At 33.6% G+C, this 19,909-nt stretch overlaps 1 protein-coding gene across 2 annotated transcripts in view; it reads right to left on the reverse strand.

Annotated features, from left to right (window-relative positions):
- The window catches only part of LOC142972249 (uncharacterized), a 139,026-nt gene that overhangs the window by 30,407 nt on the left and 88,710 nt on the right, over positions 1-19,909 (reverse strand). For both annotated transcript variants that reach the window (XM_076113183.1, XM_076113182.1), the window contains one exon: positions 19,576-19,712. In XM_076113183.1, the coding sequence (XP_075969298.1) occupies positions 19,576-19,712 (137 nt within the window). The remainder of the gene's footprint in view (positions 1-19,575; positions 19,713-19,909) is intronic.

Consider the following 19,909-nt stretch of genomic DNA (forward strand, 5'->3'; position numbering starts at 1 on the left):
GGTTTAAGCGGTCACCTCGCCGCAACAAACGTAGCACCGCGTGTGGTGGGTTCGAATCCCACCCGGGACAAATCTCTGTGTGATGTGCACGAGTACTTGTTCTGAGCCTGGATGTCAATTTATCTATATAAGTATGTATTTAGAAGTATACAAGTATGTTTATCAGTTATTTGGTTACCATAGTACAAGCTCTGCTTAGTTTGGAATCAAATTACCGTGTGTGAGTTGTCCAATGATATTTATTTTTATTTGTTTGGGAGATTTATTTATAAGTATCATGTTTTTTTCATGTACGTACATGAATAACAACGAACAAGTTTTTTTCTTAATTTACGGTTACATGTTGGGGATAAACATGTCTGCAAAAAAGTTTAGCTAAAGTAAGTGAAATGATTCAAAATACACCACAACACCCAGGCAGTTTAAATCTCCATTTCCTACAAGCTTTACCACATTAAATCACCTTAAAATAGATCAACAAAAAAAAACAAAGACGCATTCTAAACATAGCACAATAAACAGAAAACACTTATGCATTCACAATCTCCTCAATGATTTGAAATGCACGCGTGTAACCAATGGAACTATCAATAAAACATCGGGTTACCGCGCCATTGGGCGTTTTATTTCCGTATCTATCAATATGTCACTCTGCATTTTGTACCGGTGTACGTTGCAGCGGTAATTTAGATTTTTTTATTGGATTTCCACCCACGGCTTGGACCATGTGGATTCGGGTTGAAATTTTCAAAAATCCCAACTTATTATTCACCTTCACTCTTCAAGAAGCACTGAAAGCTAAAATTTGACATGTAGTCAAATTTTAGCTTCCTATTCGCACTAGTTTCGGCTGTGCGATTTCCTTTAGTCACTCAGTAACAGAAGAGTTTTATATGTATAGATTTGGAAAACATAGAACCTTTATTTTTGGACAGACGTAATACATGGATCGGCTTGCGTTCGGACAAATTCGATGTGGTTTAACATTTAAAGGACGGGTTGAAACCTACAGGTTTTTGTGGTTATTTTTAGGTTTCAACTGGCCGCTTTTTTGGTATTGAAGTTTTATCGAGATTTCTTTTACTATGTTTTGAAACAAACCGAGAGAAGGTGATCTGTTGTAATCCAACATAAAACATCCTAAAACAGGTACAAAAGTATTTGACACCAATAAAGTTTACATTTGACTGTATTTTTATATTATCCTGATTGAAAAATACAAATTACACACAAAACTTCTGTCAAAATTGGTTTGGATAAAATTACCTCTGTTCCCGTTCTAATACTTGGCAACTTGTACCATACGATTCTATCTACAGTCATATATTTACCTACATTGGCTCCGTCTTACGTAGTATCATTACTTTCTGTTTGTACATACTTTAGTAACTTCTGTCTCATCTACTCAAAGTATTACCAAACTTTATCTGTTCTTCGTTCTCTCTGTTATTTGGGATGAACAAGAAAGGCAATCATGGTACTAATTCACTGTGCTCATACAACATACGGGCTAGAACTTGGCAGGGAAAATGCAACTGTTTCTGTCACGGCATTCCCTCTTCGGGGATTTGGCTAATTTATGCCGGCGTTCTGTGTCTAATCCATGCAAGTACGCCCAAGTACTGCCTGCTTCCTACACATGGCTCCGTTCTCTTGAATTATAGACAAAGTTAGTGCGAAATGGATTTTTTAACTTCGCTTAAGCGTAAAATCTTCACAAATGATACGGTGAACGGCCTTCGAAGTTCTCCTCCGAGTTTAAACTTACCTGCATAAGTTAACTGAGCTTAACGAACACTTTCAACGTAAAATATGTTTCTAAGAGATGTTTGAAGTGTTGTGAAAAACGTAGCTACATCAATACTTGCTATTGGTTTACTATTTTCGGCCAAATTGTGCTCTTTTTGTTAGGTATAATCGATGCAAAATATTTTGCATAGTGACTAGTTCATTATTCTAGTCTATTAACATTTACTTTTGCAAACAGCCCAACATGTTGATTGCAAAATAAATTTCACGATTCAGCTGAAACTGTTAACAATATTAGCATGCGGTTTGCGCTATTGCAAATACATGAATCAAGTAAATATAAGTACAAACATAATGTTGACTTTATTGGAAACTAAATTTGTGTGAAACTAATTTAAACTAGAAAATTTCATATTTATTCAAATATGTTTCATTAAAGAAACGACGCGATATTTGAATAAATCGCTGTGAAATTGCCCAAAAATTGATAAAACCAACAAACTTTCCCAACAATGATAAATGTGTTATTAATGGCAGAAAATAATTTAAACTCGATGAGAGCGAAAACGTAAATTGTATTTCGGACGAAGGTCATACAAGATTTACGGCAACAGAGGTCTTGAACAATTAAATTAAGGAAGCTACAGCGTCTTAATAGCCGGAACCGGCCGACGGCGTCGACACCCGATATCAATTTATAACTAAACCACGGGTATCCACTGACGTCCTTCACAAGTGGTTCATTGGGTACCAGTAATTATTTATTGAGTGGCGTCAGGTCGAGCTTGATCAGACGGGCGTGAACACCAGCTGAATGTTTGCCAAATCCGAGGCCGCAGTGCTTAAGTATTCACGGGGATGTTTCACCAGATCTGAATTAGAGCACTGATTTCGCATAAACGTGAGCCGCTCAGTTTTTGTTTGTGACTTTTGCCTTTTAATTTAGTTCGTTGAATGTATTTAAATAAGTCCGTGGGTGGTGCAGTGTTAGTCTTTGTACGAACATCCCTTTCAGGTTTTGCGTCCTTTTATTTTTCCGGTTTTTAATTAAAAGTTAGTCTGAATGTAATTCAGCCGCGTGACGTTGTAATGTGAGCTCAGTGTATCATTCTTTTAGTTTTTTTCCTCTTTGTTTGTTAGTTAGACTTTGTCACTGTTGAATTTTGTTATTATGATCTAGAAATACTTTTTAAATCTAATTAATTCAAAAATATTTTCACCTTCTAACTGGTCACGGCCACTGATTATTGCGGCCGCCATTAATCAATTAGTGTAAGTGCTATATCGAAAATGGGTTTCGCGCAAAATATGCTTAATCATTCAATATGCGTAGAAAACTCGAAGGACATTTTCCGTCTTAAAAATAGGTTTATAAAATTGTTGGGAGCATTGATATTCCGTCCCAGGGATACACGCTCCATTTGTGAGGGCGATAGACCCGAAAATTACGTAAAATTACGACATGAAGACCGTCAGGCCGACGTCCGATGATTTTGCGCTGTATGCCACAGTTGGTGCGATTGTTTTACCCTGATTCATGTAATTTTTTCGAGCGGTCCTATATTTTTGTACGATGTGATCAATATATTAGACGATCTTTGATAGAATGCCAGCAAAACGTTAGCGCCAGCCATGATTAATTTCAAACTGTAAGGGTTGTGTTTAAAACGTGAAAAGTAAGATAATTATTATGAATTTATTTTAAAATACATGCTACGATACCAGGGTAAAATTAAATTGTTGAATGTTTTACATGCTTATGCTTCGATTTCATTTTAAATATCTGGTTAAATATTAATGTCGCAATTTTAAACATGTACGTTAATTTTGGTAATAAATATCTTCCTACTTACATAAATTTGTTTTAAACCTCTGTCGAATTTACTGTAAAATATTGTATTGGAAAATTATTTTATAAATTCTGATAAGTACTATCTTTTACTCGTGGCTTTACCACAATTGTTGGCAACATTATTATTAAAGAGGTTGAATTTGTAATACTTAATCGTTTTTAACTTATTCAATTTTCCATATATATAAAAAATACTTTATCATTTTTATGTCACTTACTCAGTTACTGAGGTACATTAAGCGGTAGTTTATCTATTCAATAACTTTTAAACTCATATAAAACAGTTTGAATAGATAAACTACCGCTAAATATGAATCAGAAACCGGGCATTAGCCCTGAAATTCTAACTGCGCTATGTATGGCTGGATCGTTTTTCCAGATCTCTCTTATTCATCTACGAAATAGAAGTAAACTTAGTTCCCAATAAATCAATGTAAATGTAGCCAATCTTATTCAAAACTAAATAAATGCTAATTTTATTTCAGTCGACATCACGTACATACGAAAACAGATAACTCGGTTAGAGAATATTCCAAAAAACCTCTTTTACTTTCGAAGGATGCTTAAGTACCTATACAAAGTTTCCCTTCGATTGAAGGCTTTATGTCACATAAAACTTTCTTCTGATTTCAAAGGAAACTTCACGAACAAGTAATGAGAAACGGCGAAAACACTTTTTTGTTTTCCTTTACAATTATTTTCAATTTGCTAAACATAGATACTTAATGTTTTCTATAAATACGTGAAGTATCAATTATACTTAGTTCAAGTACTGCTTTTATACTTACAAAAAGCCTGAAAGCCTATTAGCAATTAGTTTTTGCTGTACTCACGCTTTTTAATAGCACTGAAAGAGCTTACTGCTAAATGCTAATAGCGTGTGTAACTTCGTTAAAACTTTTGCTTAGCTGTTAGATATTATGTAACGTTTTATGTAGCGCGACTACAATGTTTTAATACTTTCACTTTTTATCATATTTGTATTAAAATCCATTGAACTTAATTGCATTAAACAAAATAACATTTAATAAAGTCTAGAGTCCGTCGCTTACAGCTAAATACGAGTAATAAGTTTACACCTTATTAGTGTTTACACTAGAACGGCAAAATATTCCCGATATTTTCCGTTACCCTTATGGAGGTCATAGTTTTGTTCAACAGTGCAATACCATGTCTATTGCTCAGTTATTAAGAATGTAAGGTTTTCATAATGAAAAATATTTGTACAACTCCTACTGAATTTTAAATTAGCTTTCTCGCTTGTATTCGTTTATAAAGTCCAGAGTATGGAACACGTTTCATGTCGATACGATATCGGAATTTGAAATATGAAACAAAGTAGCCGGCGCCAGCGAAGTTGCAAGGTACAGTCACAAGGATAAATATGAATACATTCTTACATTTGTATCAATGAAAATAGTAAAAATACTATTGTTTGTTGACTTAAAAGTAATTTTACGATCACTGTGAATATAATATGTCTAAAGTTCTAAAATTTTATAGTGAGTCTTGTACGCGAGGTTCACAGCTGCCAGAGGCGTATGCCTCTTTCCCGCAGAATTTCCGCAGGCTTATGCAACAGACGTTGAATTGTCTGATACAACTGCTTTATTTTGGAAAAACACACCAGTGTTCATTACAATTAAGATCAATCATCCATGCTAAGGCTCTGTACCAAGTTGGTGAACTGTAAAAGCTACAATTTAAAAGGTATTTTTTTGCGAAAATGTTTGATTGAAAATGTGACTGTGAATACATTTTTGCTTTTGACTGTACAGTAATTTTACAGAAGGAATTTTCATCTATTACTTGCTAGCGTTTCATAGTGGCTTTCTACGGGAATACCGATCACATGCGGTTTGGGCTGTCCCATCCGGTACTCTATGGGGACTGTTCGGGTATTTGGTATGCGGGTCGACAATGATTTATTAGCTGAATTTAATTCACCATGGAATTAGACTAAACGAATAAGTGTATTTTAGACGTCTGGATTGAATGTAAAAGTGTTATTACTAAAGTCTGTTAAGTTAATGACGTTTGACGATTAGCTCACGTGGGAGTTTAGTATCTGAATAATAAAATGATTTTAGCAATAACACGAACTAAACCACATTATACAGTAAAATCTTATAGTAAAAGTCAAAGCTACTGCACAAGACAAACTACTTTGAATTAACTTCTGGCCAATTAGAAATTGGAATAACCAATATAGTAATAAAAAAGTATCCATCGTGCGTTCTATTGTTGAATTTCTTTTAGGGGTCTAGTAAATTATCAAGTTTTTTTTGGTAAGTGGCATTTAGTCAATGTCGTATCTATGCCATTAACACAATAAAGCTGGCTTTAAGTTTTAAATCACCATAAACAAAGCAGAGTGTGTTACTTAGTGTTAGATTATTTGGCCTTCCGCCTAACTACAGTAGGCGTCGAGCCAACAAAATAATGCATTTAAGTGCATAGATTTAGCGTTTTTTTCTTTCGGAAAATAACATACAACACAAAAGTTAAATATAATGTGATAACAACAACAGGGCAATTTTGTACTACTATCGACTATCGACCTGCTGTCGCTATCGAAACATTTTGCATGAAAATTTTATCAGCGCCTCTAGCGGGCGCCATTGGAACTATTTGCAGTACATTTTAATAAGCCTACGATACTCGATAATATCGACTATGGAGAGTCACGCTGATTTATTTGCTATGCCAAATCCATATGTATTCTTTTTCTTATTTGGAGGACTAGTTTGTTATCAATATACTTATAATAAACTGGTCCACGAAACCCAAATTGCTTTAGTAATAAAACTTACCTATATTTTTATCATACGATCAGCCATTTTGCCAACATAGTTTGAAAGAACAAACATCTAAATTGAATCAAAATTCTCACATCTAAGTAATATTTATTATGTCAAGGGTAGTTCAATATCCGGTAGCAACTGACCTGTTTCTTGACTTTGCAAGCAAGGCGCGTATTGTCCAAGCTTTTTATAGCAGAATGACGTCATACATTGCGTTTTATTTACTCTAAGTGGGAAGAAGATAGAATACTTTACATTATACCAAATTACGAGGCTGAAAAACATATTGTGTCTTTGGCAACACTGGTCTGACTGGCCCTAGGTGTTAGTGGATACGACTGCTGGACACCCAGATTCGATACTCGCCTTCGGCAAAGTGCTATTCGTTTGCTCTTATTGATATTAGAATACTTCTCAATAGTAGCCTGGAGTTTGGTAGAGCCCGTTACATGGCAATAGGTTTGCCTTCTATTACGAAATTAACGAAACGTTGGTGTATTTCATACTACACCTTTGGGTAAAATAGGAGCTATATCATGTGTATTCCACTGCATATGTATGTACATAACACTCAATACAATTTTGGAGAATATTTAGGAACATAGCAGATAAAGTCCTATATATTTTTCTTCATCCCAACTTTTTAACCTATCTTACACAAAAATACAAAATCACAAGAATAATACGATTAGCTTATAAAAATAGCAGCAATAGGAACAATGTAAAGAATTTAAATTATCCATTAAAATATTCCTTTCAATTTCCTACAAAAGTATACACAAGTACCACGCAACGTAATTAATGAAAAGCAAATAATTATATAATTTAAAACAAAGTCTGTGTGAACAAATAATTACGAAGATTAAATTGAAATAAATGCTTTTATGTGTTAATGTAAGGCTTTGGAAGTATCGTGTTTAATTTATTATTAAAATGTTGTTCTATTTTTAGCATTTATGGTTAGAAACGTGTAAAGTGATTGTTCAAATCCAAACTTTTCTTTTAAGTTATTTTTTAAAAAGAACTTTATGTAAGTAATGATAATAAATCGCCTTTTGAAAAGGCAGGTTTGAGGTATTACGAAAAAAATAGTGTAAGTCAAGATTTAATTACTTACTATATAATCAAGCACAGTACAGTGGCCTGTTTTATATTTTGTTCTATAGAGTATATTTCTATTACAAAAATATAAATAATATGCTCCTTTGGGTAAATGTAAATTGCAGAAATTTCTTAAAAATAAGCGCGCTCTAAAGCAGGTTTACTGACAAAATCCACTGCACACGAAAATGTACTAGCCATTATGATTATTAAAAGCGATAAAATGTTGAAAGGAAATTTCGCACAAAACGCTAGGGATTGAAAATTTGCATACTTACTACAAAATTACTGATTCTACGGAATGTAAAATGTGACTATTTCCTGCTACAAAATTGTGTTGCTGCATAAAATAAAAGGACACTTGCTAAGCCGGCTTTAATCCCTGACGCATTTAGAAACTAATGAACTATATTCAGCACTAGCTGCTGACCCGCGCAACTTCACTTACGTTACATAAGAGAATTGGTCAAAATTTCTCCCGTTTTTGTAACATTTTTTACTCGTATTCTGCTCTTTTTGGTCGTAGCGTGATGATATATAGCCTATAGCCTTCCTCGATAAATGGGCTATCTAGCAGTGAAAGAATTTTTCAAATCGAACCAGTAGTTCCTGAGATTAGCGCGTTCAAACAAACAAACAAACTCTTCAGCTTTATAATATTAGTATAGATATTCAGCATTGGTATCGAGTCGTCAAAAACGATAAATATAAAAAAAATACTGCTTGAGTATTTTTTTTTAAACAAGATTAAAGCTATACTTTACATGCGCCGATTAAATTTGTGTGTCTGAATATAGCAACAACTCATTGCTAGGTGAAAATGGGAAGAGTATCCATGCCTTCATCAAACAGCCGCATTGTAACCCTTCTTTAGAAAAATATTTTTCTCATTATACAAAACACTTAAAACATGTAGCATGGAACAACTTAACCAGTGAATAACGACTGCAATTTGTTGCTGTCGACATTTTTACCAGAATTTACATGGAAAAGGTCTGCAGCGGAAAGTCCGACAATTTAATAATACGCTCAATAAATAAGGTAGAAGAAAAAATTTCGATGTATTTATAATTATATTATGCTAATTCAAGGGCGGATAACAGATGATGTTGAAAACAACAAGGTAGGAACAAAACAATGTAAATGTGAAAATATTTCAAGATTTATTTCAATGAAAATATCTGGTTTCAGAGTCCGTCACGAACGTAAACATGACTTTAAAAATTAAAACAAATTAACATTTTTTACAATTCTATTTTCACATTCAATCACAAGAACAAATTTAATACTTAGCCTACAAGCTAGATATAAGGCAATGCTACCTGCTACTAACCGTTTTCCCAAATGACGCACAGTTACATTTTCTTCCAGATCTTTTCGAAGACAATAATAACATTTACCTGCCAAATCCTATGAAGAACATTCGTGATTTTTTGTATGTACGTAGGTACTATATTTATTCATCCGTTGGTCAAAATTTTATGTTATGTTATTATACTAACTACTTAACTTTTCCTTATTACCTTAATCTTACATTGTTAGGTTGCTCTTTTTAACCTGATAGCGGAAAAGGAAACATTTAAAGTCCCGCGCATCCTTTTCTTTTTATGCTTACTTGAGTGTGAATAGAAAATCCAGTCGCTTTAAATGTAATATACATAATGTTACCTGTTAAAGCCGAGATAAAGACAAAACTGAAAGAAAACGGAATTCAAAATTGCGGAAACTGAAAACTGGCTTTGTTTAAAAGATATTTTTTTAGAGAACTCAACACTAATCTTTTAAAATATTTTGAGGTGAGGTGTTCATCGCATTTACTGGGTAACAATCTCACTACACTATTGTACTTATTTTATATTTCTTTGCAATTAAAACGTTCAACCGGAATGGGCTTAGCAAGTTTACAAAATGGGTTGTGTTCTACGAAGATGTCAACAGCTAGGCCTTGACAAACAACAGTTATGTATTTGACATAGAATTATATATATAGTTTCTGTCATGAAACAATTTTGCTAGCTCCCAGCCCTATTTATCTATCCCTCAAACGATGCGTGTCTTCCCTCAACCCGTCCAGTGTTCCGTTTACATTCAATATTAAATACATCATCATGTGAATATATTGTGAATCAGGATCCGACCCCATTAAACTATTGCGGGTAGCCACTAACGTAAGCATTTCGGGTTATTTGAGGTATGAAAACGGTAGATATTATTATGCATACGTTTGGTATTTTGATATGGTTATGGATGATAAACATAGTTTGGTATTTGCACGTGTGAATTTAAATAATGTATGTCTCACGAGAGATATTTTAGAAATTACATGTGCATTTACCGAAAGCGTTTTTGGTATCTTTATGCGTAGATTATTTAAAAGGGATATTTTAATTCCTAGCTAAATATTAACTCCGAAGTCATATTGAGAAAAAAGCAACCAGATAGAAAAAAAAATACAATATTTTACTCGAAATTTCTGTAGTTTTAATAGGTAAATAAATATGTCTGTACATAAAAAAATCTACTTTAAAAATACGACTTCATGTTCAAACAATTTAGCAATATATTTGCAGTCGATTTTCTTTTCAAACTAGCCCCAAGACTAACACCTGTTGTTCCCATCTTATAACGTCTATTGGATAGTTTTAAAATAAGGTAAAGTGTGGACAGCAGATTGCTTGTATTTTTTCAAAACAAATTGAGGGCGGCTCAAGTAGAACCCGGGGTTTAACAGAAAATCCCCTTGTCTGATTGAAATAGGACACCGTCGATATCCGATACCTCGTACATTTTATATCTTTATAGGTGATATTTCCATTAGAACAGGTAAACAACTGCTTTATACAATATACACTTAGGTATCTTACAACCAATCTTAAGTTAAAACTCAGGTGCTTAAAAAATTGTTGATATTATTAATTAGACTTGTGTTAAGAGATCGAATACTAGTGATTCTATTTATCAATTGGGACTAGTCTTAGATGTAATACCAGCAAAATAGGTCTATGGATAATTAATTCTTATAATTATTGTGAGAGCTAAAGTGCAATAAAATTGTTTTAATTAAGATGGCATACTATTATATCAATCACAGTACTTCACGGGATTCAGTATAATACCCTGACTTTGGTTCACGAAAGTTTAAAAGTTAAGATTCAAAGCATGGTTGAATACAGTACTGATTCTAAGAAACCTATTAAAAATGCTCATACGAGTTATAACTACTTTTAATTCAGTATAAAATAAAACTCATTACAATCTTCAATAAAACAGCACATCACACATCCAACACACAACACAAAGCAACAAAACATTTTGAATTACTTAAATTGTACCAACACAAGCATTGTTCTCTTGTAGGCAGAATAACTTCGTTGCTCGCCTCGTGCCACACCCTGTTGTAAACAAGTGATAAAACAATAGGAACGAATACGGAGGCATGTTCAATTTGAAATGTAATAAGGCATAACATGGACTGAATTTAATATGGGATGTTTCGACTTTTCACAGACGACTTTCGTGGAATCTGAATTACTTGATACATTGGCTGAATCTCTGATGTTACATGTTGGTGTCGTGTTGGATTTTGTTTACTTTGATGTGTTTTAACAGACTCTTGAAGTTTAGTTGAGTCTTTGTTACTGTTAACAAAGAATTCCTTACAATTTCTTACGATTTAATGTGTATCCAATCACGGTCACAGCCTTACTTTTGTACTTTGCCATAAAACAACTAAATCTAAATGTTTTATTTTTTCTTATTGGATTATTTGTGTTAAGTATTCGAGTCTATTCTGTTCATAAAATAAGGCTTACTTCAGAATCGTATCGTAAAACAGCTGTAGCATTAAAAATATTTTCTATTATTCAAAACTTACACAACGAACTGCGTACAATGACCTATAAGTAGAAAAATATCTGGGTTACGAGATTTATAGAAGAAGTAGTTGTGGGCTTGACGGCTAGTTGCAATATTGATAGATGTGTTGATAGTATCGCTGGTATTCTATCGACCCCGTCAGCAGTCACTGACAGCATAAGACGTATTGATTCAGAAACCAATCAACGTATTGGTTCAACTCTGTTTACGCAAGAAAAGAAAATATCGCTGAAGGTGTATGTTATTTATTATTTTATGTACAGCAACGGACATATTATTTTAGGTTCAATTTCTGAAGTGAGTTTGAACGAGTTTCAATATTAACTCGTACTCTCTGGATATAATTTTATAATGTTTGTAAGTTTCGGTGTAAACGCGTATCATTTACTAGTAAGTGTCAAGGAATACAAACGTATTCGTGCGTATAGAAACAAAAACGATAAGATGAGATTAAAGGATCAGTAGTAAGTAAAGTTAGCATGTCACGGAATAGACACTAAATTTTGTGATTTTAAGTTTTTATAATGCTCGATCTCTAAATCTAGATCTCAAGGTAGAGTTTAGAAGTGCACTATACCGCTTGTATGACTTTGATATGTACAGCTGTGATCGCTTTTACGAACTGAATATTTCTCTTACTGCTCTGAAGCAAAGGCAACGTACCTATGCCTTTATACATCGAAGTTCACATTTGCCAGGTTATACCGATAGCACGTGACTTTACGAGCACGACATGAAAAGCGATTTGAAAATAGCCCAGCATTTCCGACGATAAAAGACCGATAAAATTACATAGATATTTCCGTCAGGGCACGTCCTTTGCAGATGCCCTTTAGGACATTGTCGCAAACATTTTATACATGCTTCAGCTAAAAATACGCAGAATCCAGAGTCAACTGAACCGTACGATTTCACCTCATAATTGTGAAGGTTTAAAGGGTCGAGGGGGTTTTGTTATCTGGCCTGTAACGAGGGCGCGTTTTAAACTAAATTATTTTTGCAACGTAACCTCCATGTTCTTTTTCATTAGGGATGAGCCGCGCCTCTGGCCGTGTTAACGTGATATCCGTGGAGTTTGAACGAGTCTATCTAGTTTAAAGTTTGCGACTGCCGGTGGCGTGTGGCGATGGTACAAATAGATTACATCCTCGCTTTTTTTAGGTCGTGCAAGATTTTATTTTTTATGTGTTAGATTCAGGCTGGTTTTTACTTTCACTGGTAAATTACTTTAATGATGATTACATTTTAACTTTTTGCCGAAAGGAAGAATGTAGAGGCATTATTATTTTGTTTCGTTTTCTTTCACACACTACATTTTTCATTACGATATTTGCTGCTTAATCGAAAAGTGTTCAGCCAACAGTATTATAATAAGAAAAAATAATATAAGCATTTCGCATATTTCATCATAATAGAGAATAATTTCCTACATGTTATTAAACAGTATTATTAGCAGTAAAACTCATTTTACCCTAATCGTTTACATACGTAATGCTTCATAAAACCTAGCAACATTCCCATAACGGTTTACAACAGTCACCTTTATGATACACAATATTCGAAATTATTCCCAACCAACCGTGCCGTTTTCACCCGCAATTAAAGCAACGATCTAAGCCCTATCCAGTTACACAGGTAAACGCAAAATAATAGGTTTTTACAAAGTGTAAAATGTCCCTGAATAAAAAATACGTTGAAACATTTCGTTCAAATAAATTCGTTCGCATTCAGGTATTTTACAAGATTTGAATACGCAGATTTTCGGTTACGTGTAATGGATCTGATTGACGCGTTTTCGCGTTTTTTGGGCTTTTTTTTATTTATTTCGGATGTTGACATATCGTGAATACAAAATAGAGATAGTGGTGAATATTTTATTGTACATTCTGCTGCTCTAACTACAAATTAACTAACTATATTAATAAATATATAATCCCACACGGACCAATTTATTTGTGCGATCCACAAATTTTAATAATTGTTACGGGTCTGGTTCTACTTGTGTCCGCTGTTTATATGTTTGTAAAAGTTCCCGCGACACAAGAGCAATCCTTAGTGCGGGAGTTGTCTTTAAAAAAAAGCATATATCTATCTATAGAATTAAGTTCAAAACGAATTGTATATTGGTTCAATTTAGATAAATGCTTCTAAAACTGCCACCGTTATCTTTTTCTATAAATACAACGCGGTAGCAAGTTGATCATTCTATGAGCTACAATCATTTTGCTCAGAAAATATTGCAATGGAGGTGCACTACGTGTCAAGTGACTTGCTTACCCTTATATCCGATATAAATTCAATCTATGTCACCAAAAACTATAACATCGTATAAAGGCACTCTTATTTTAGAACAGTTTTCATGCGAATATAAAGTACGTTTACTGGTCGTACCAACATTATGTCTAAGCTTTATTAACATAAGCAAATGGAGTATCCCTTTCAAAAGGTTTACGTAAGTTTAACATAATGTTATTTTATGTAAAAGGTTTTGATTTGATAAAACTGAATAAGGTATGACGTAAAATGTTCTCGTGAAATATATGTAGCGGTTTCATTCGCGTAAAAGTTCAACGAAATTTGATGTATTAAAACATTATTATTTTCAGCTCGGTCTTTTTGGTAGTATATCTAAGTTTAAGTCTCCCTACCTCCCTTGTCAGTTGTCCCCTTATTACCATGAAATTGTGTGTTCTAGCTACTAAATGTTATATACAAAACGTAGCACTTAATATTTGCAATACACAAACATCACAGGCCTTATTCGAATATTGCAATATTTTAGGTTTATACAATTAAATAGTTCTTTCGATTCCCACTAGAGGCGCTGAACAGTTTCATACAAGATTTCTTTGATAGCTAGCTGGTTGTTGATAGTAAAAGGTGGTAGAGACTTTCACTACATTATGAGTAACGTGGGAATAAAATTGGCGTTCTTATACCCGTACAATCCTTAATTTCGCATGTATGCAAATGCCAAATTAAATAACCATAACACAAAGAAAGTTTATAATAAGGTCTTTGGTTTCTTCCGCTGCAGATATTTGTTCAGCCACAAAGAGACTCACAAGGCATTATCACTGGCACATAAATAAAATATCATCATATCAAAGGAACTGAAGACAGTCGCCGACTCAAAAGGAAAATATTATTACAAATTCACTTTTTTCTTGGTTATATTTGCATCAAGTAAACAGTTCTCGCAACTTGTTCCAACGTATTTTTCTTGCTGTTTCGTTTTCTAATACTTGACCCGTTTTTCGAGAGTTAATAATGAGTTTTCTGTGTACAAAACTTAAGGTAGCTTTATTTAAGAATCGTTTAATTAAAAAACGTTTTTTGTGAGGTGTTAAGTTATTGGTTTTTTACTGTTATAAACTAGTTTAAAAGCTACTGCACTAGTTTGATTTTATAGGTCTAATAAAGATAGTAGGTTTTTTATTAATGGGATAAAGATTGAGAGGGCTTTAATTTAGTTAAGTGTTAATCAAGTAGGACTATACGATATTATATTTTTGTATCATTGAAGGTGGGTACCTTCAACAAAAAGACTTTCAATTAAAAGCTAGACAAAAAAAATCGGCCTACTCCTATAGGAAAAACACGTGATTTTATGTTTGTACGTATTAAACTACGATAAGGCTACAAACTGAGGAGTAACCACCATTAACAAGATTAAACGTTACAGCAAGTCAAAAGCAAAACCAATACCAGTAAAGACCGATGCAGAAAACCCATTTAATCGATGATCAATCAGTCAAACGTAACCAAACCGATTAAACTTACAGTTCTCGATAATTACTTGAGCTGCGGATTCTCAGTAGAAGGCATTAGAACTTGCTACCTGTTGACGCTGTGCATTAATAACAGTCTGAGGTTTAGGATTTACAGTATTCAGTAATGTCAACTACATTTGAGGAATTGAGGTTACAAATCTCATAGAGTCGGTTTTTTGGTAAGAATTCAGATAAATCAAATAATATAGCCACTTTTAACGTTTGCGAGTCTGACAATTATGACCTGCTGTGCAAAAAAAACAGAGTATGATTTACTAGCTGAGCCGCGCAACTTCGCTTGCGTCACATAAGAGAATGGGTTAAAATTTTCCCCGTTTTTGTAACATTTTTTATTGCTACTCTGCTCCTATTAGTCGTACCGTGATGATATATAGCCTATAACCTTTCTCGATAAATGGTTTATCTAGCACTGAAAGAATTTTTCAAATCGGACCAGTAGTTCCTGAGTTTAGCGCGTTCAAACAAACAAACAAACAATCAAACAAACAAACTAACTCTTCAGCTGTATAATATTAGTAAAAGTATAGATAAGATTAATTAAAATTGTTATGTAAAGACATTATATTGAAACATACCTGTATATTTAAATTAGAAAATAAAGTGTATGTATTTATTATAACGCTGTCAAGTGCAATAAATAAATTAATGTTCTATAGACGAAAAGTTGTATTGAAATTCAGTACATTATTTCCATTCATGGATAAATAAATAATCTATCAATGTCATGTCGCATTTGTCCCGCACTTTATAAGTTAAACCTAACGCTCGAAATAAAACGTATTTTGTACATATATTTCAAAACCACTATACTAGTCTAGTGAATAATTTTACTTAGAATTTAAACAACAGACTGAACATAAAAGCGGTTCCCATCAATTTATGCATCGCATCCTCTCCTTGAAATATCGCGTTATATTTTACCGATTCCATTATTGCTTGTAAGCGAATAAAAATCCAAGCTGAAATCAGAAATAAAATGTCTTGAAACCAATGTCTTTGCGGACGTAAAAGTAGCGAACAAACCTGATTGGAAGAGATATAATACGTTAGGATGGAACGATATTATTGGTGGATGTTCAGATCAAATGAGTTTCCTCGTGGCTAATGTTGGAGGTGGATGTGTCACGTGATTTAAACGAGAAATGTGCTTTAGGATTTTAGTAGCATCGTTTTTAATGCAACTTAATATTATGGGTATGGTTGTGAGAGATTATTAGTTGTGTGCCAATAAATGTTTATGTCAATATTGCCATGCAGTCAGTTGTTAAATAGTTTTAAGTGAAATAACTATAGTGATAAAAATTGTTTCGACAAAACTGGACAGGTTGAACAAAAGTTTATAATGTTTATATAGTTTTTGTATTCAATGTTACATCTAGCGGATCAAAAAATATAATATAGTTCTAAAGAAATATTTCTACATAATTAACAATATAAAGTTTCAGGCATGATTACATTAAAACGAGAGTAAGATACTTAAAATTGGTACACTTTACAGATCCGACATTAAACATAAAAGCGTACAACTTATAATCCTCAAACACTCCCGAACCATTTAATTTTAACGCTACCTACCATTGTAACCCCTCCGAACTCGCTGTGACCTGCCGTAACGGCCTCTTATACGTAGATATAAGAAGGGGGGTTCAACCTAGCTATAGCTAAAGGTGGGTTCAAAACGGCTTCTCTGACAGCACATTTTTCATACTCCGGCCATTCCGAGCCCTGAATAGGCTCAACTATATTCCTTCATATTTTTGGCAGCGCCGCCGACGCGTTTTTGTAAGGAAAATAAGTAAACAAAAGGAGTAAAATAATGGCGGGAAGGACATACTGGTATTGTTTATAGTGACATTGGATAGGCTCTATAGTGTGTTGTCTTTGCCTTTCTTTTTTCATAAATTATTTGAAAGTAGAAGTTTTTCTTTTTTGCGTTTGGATTAAACTACACCCCGGCAGGCCTATCGCGTAAGTCAGTTGATAACTATTTGAAAGCCGATATGCTGTACATATTTTTTCTTAGATTATACAGATTAAAACGATAAACCAAAGCAGCAATTTACTGAATAGTGACCATACATTTTACGTACACTAATTGTCAACTTAGATACGTGATACGCATACGGGAAAATCTACTTTTTTCCACTCAAATAAGATTGTCTACGCATTTTCACTCTATTCGTCAGTCACTTAGTTAAGCGTAATAAAGAAATATTACATTCCCGGATTTAGCTCTGTTAGTTCTTGCCTAAAAAGTTTAACTAGATTTATTATAGGTCAGAAGAAACGTAAGTCACGTGACAGATGTACACCAATTTATATTATTCACTTCGCGGTAAGTTCTAAACCGCAACCTGCCACTTACAAGCGGTGAAACATTATTCTAGTTGTAAGCCTGAAGATTGGTATTTTTAAATGCCAAATAAAACTGGTGGTTTTTCTTCTTGTATCTCTAAAGCATATCTTTATTATTTAGTGAAGAATTGAAATATAGTTTCTAAATATAGAACAACTTACAGACAGTACACTTAAACAAAAAAATACCTACGATATATGTAAGGTTTTCCCCATTGTAGTGTCTAACATAAAATTACCTCACAACATTTCCCAACTTAGTAACACAACAAAGCTCTAAAAACCAGCCTACACGAACGGCAGGAGACTATTAAACTTCGCAATAACTTGGAGCGAGCCGTAAGTAATATTTGCTTGGCCACACGTGTGCTCTCCCCTAAGAATTACCTTCCCTTGAGCGACGTACATTTTCCATAAGTCCCAAAGCTATTTATGGGGAAATCCGCGCTGTTTACAAACAGACTTTTTCTTTTACCTGAAGAGTTGAGGGAGGTGCTCGTGTAGACATGTATCATTCAAGGAAAATGGTAGAATCTATAAAGACACATTTTACTTGCGTCCGGGTCTTTTCACTTGCATTGTTTCGTTCATTTAGGTATAGATATATAACATTTGATAGGTAAAGAGTTGAGCGAATAAATCAACGGGTCTGCGTGACGTTTTTTACATTCAGTCCAGTAATATCCGAAGATTTAGGTTTAAAACTTTACAAACAATTTGAAATATATGCTTTATCGTTTACAGTTATGGTCCCAAGATAAGCTTAATGCTGAACTACTGTCAAAATATCGGGTACTATTGATGATATTCCAAAATAAAGTGAAATTCAAATTGTCAGGTACGGAAACTATTGGTGACCAAAAGTAGTACATATCTCTCTAACCAGCAAGTTAGTTAAATGTAAGTTAAACAAAGTAATATGAAACACTTTACATGTGGTTAAAATAATAGCTATGAATTATCGAATTAACTAAAATAGTAACTACATCGATGCGTGGTAGGCGTCATTTACTTAATAAATAAATTCACTTTGTACAACGCCTTTATTCCCAACATCAAAGTCTTTAATTAGCATGAAAGGAGATAGTGTAGCGCGTCACTCAGTGCGTAATTAATCAAGGCGGGGCGTTCTACGTTGAGCTACATTTATTTACTCTACCTATTATGTTCCTAGTAAATATCACTAAGTAGAGAGGTATTTACTTTAATTTTCTAGTGTAATATTTAATGTAATCAGTCTATTGTAAAGCATATTATGAAGTAGCGTTTAACGCTAAAATTTACTTTGAGTTATAGTTCTTGCAGAATAATTTTCATACAAATTTCATAGTATTCTTTGGTAGACGTAAACCACCTTTCTGTTTCGTTATACAATATAACACAAAATTGTAAGGCCCACAGTACTTCAAAAAACATTTTTTAAGGAGCCACCAATAGCCTTTTGATATCCAACAAGAATAATAAACAGCTAAAATTTACAGTACTTTATAACAACATAAACAATTTTATCTTCACACCAATTACTTTCATAAAAGAATAATTTTTCCACTCAGTTTGGACGGAACCCGTATTGTAAACTGAAAATATTATACGGGCCGTGATGTAGCCAAGCGCATTGCACAAACTGCACTGCGTCCAAAATACGTGTGTTTTAGTACCAACTAAAACTTTAAATGGAACATGAAAAACTATACATTTTCTTTTAGTAGTGTTGAAATTGTTTTAAACTTTATGAAATGTTTTTCTAGATATTTTCATTAAAAAGTTAAAAGATCTCATTCATCTTTATCATATGAGTCTTGTTTAAGCCACTTTCATAAACTAACATTTTAATTAAGAAAAATCCAAATTTTTACAACGGGGTTGTTTCAATAAATTGGTTTTTGCCTTTCAAATGCCTTTTACGTATAAGTGTATATATGACTCTGTTTATTAAAAAACGTGACATGCCACCTTTTGTATTCGAGCCAACTTACTATCAAACGTAGTAAACGTAGTCCAACAGTTTAGGTATTAAGAATCATTTTCTGAGCGAGGTACTAACCTGTACTAAATCCCCATGGATCCCACCAGCCGCGGTTATGGTGAGTAGACAGACGTAAGGCACCAGATCTTCGCGAGGGCGATGCAGCTCCAGCTCGTATGTGCGACCGATATCTCCGTAGTACGTCTTATTGCATCCTGTGGACAAAGGAAATGTGATAGTTTAGCAATTGCTATTGATAAAATCGAAACAAAATATTTGTTACACCGAAATTGGTATCTGTAATAATGTTGAAAACATTGTTCCTAGTACGTTATTATTAAAATCTTAAATACATTTTATGTTTACTTTACATTTTCCAATTGGATAGAAACTAATCTAGTCTTGTGTGTAT

This window comes from Anticarsia gemmatalis, chromosome 4 (assembly GCF_050436995.1).
Source record: "Anticarsia gemmatalis isolate Benzon Research Colony breed Stoneville strain chromosome 4, ilAntGemm2 primary, whole genome shotgun sequence".
Taxonomy (NCBI): domain Eukaryota; kingdom Metazoa; phylum Arthropoda; class Insecta; order Lepidoptera; family Erebidae; genus Anticarsia; species Anticarsia gemmatalis.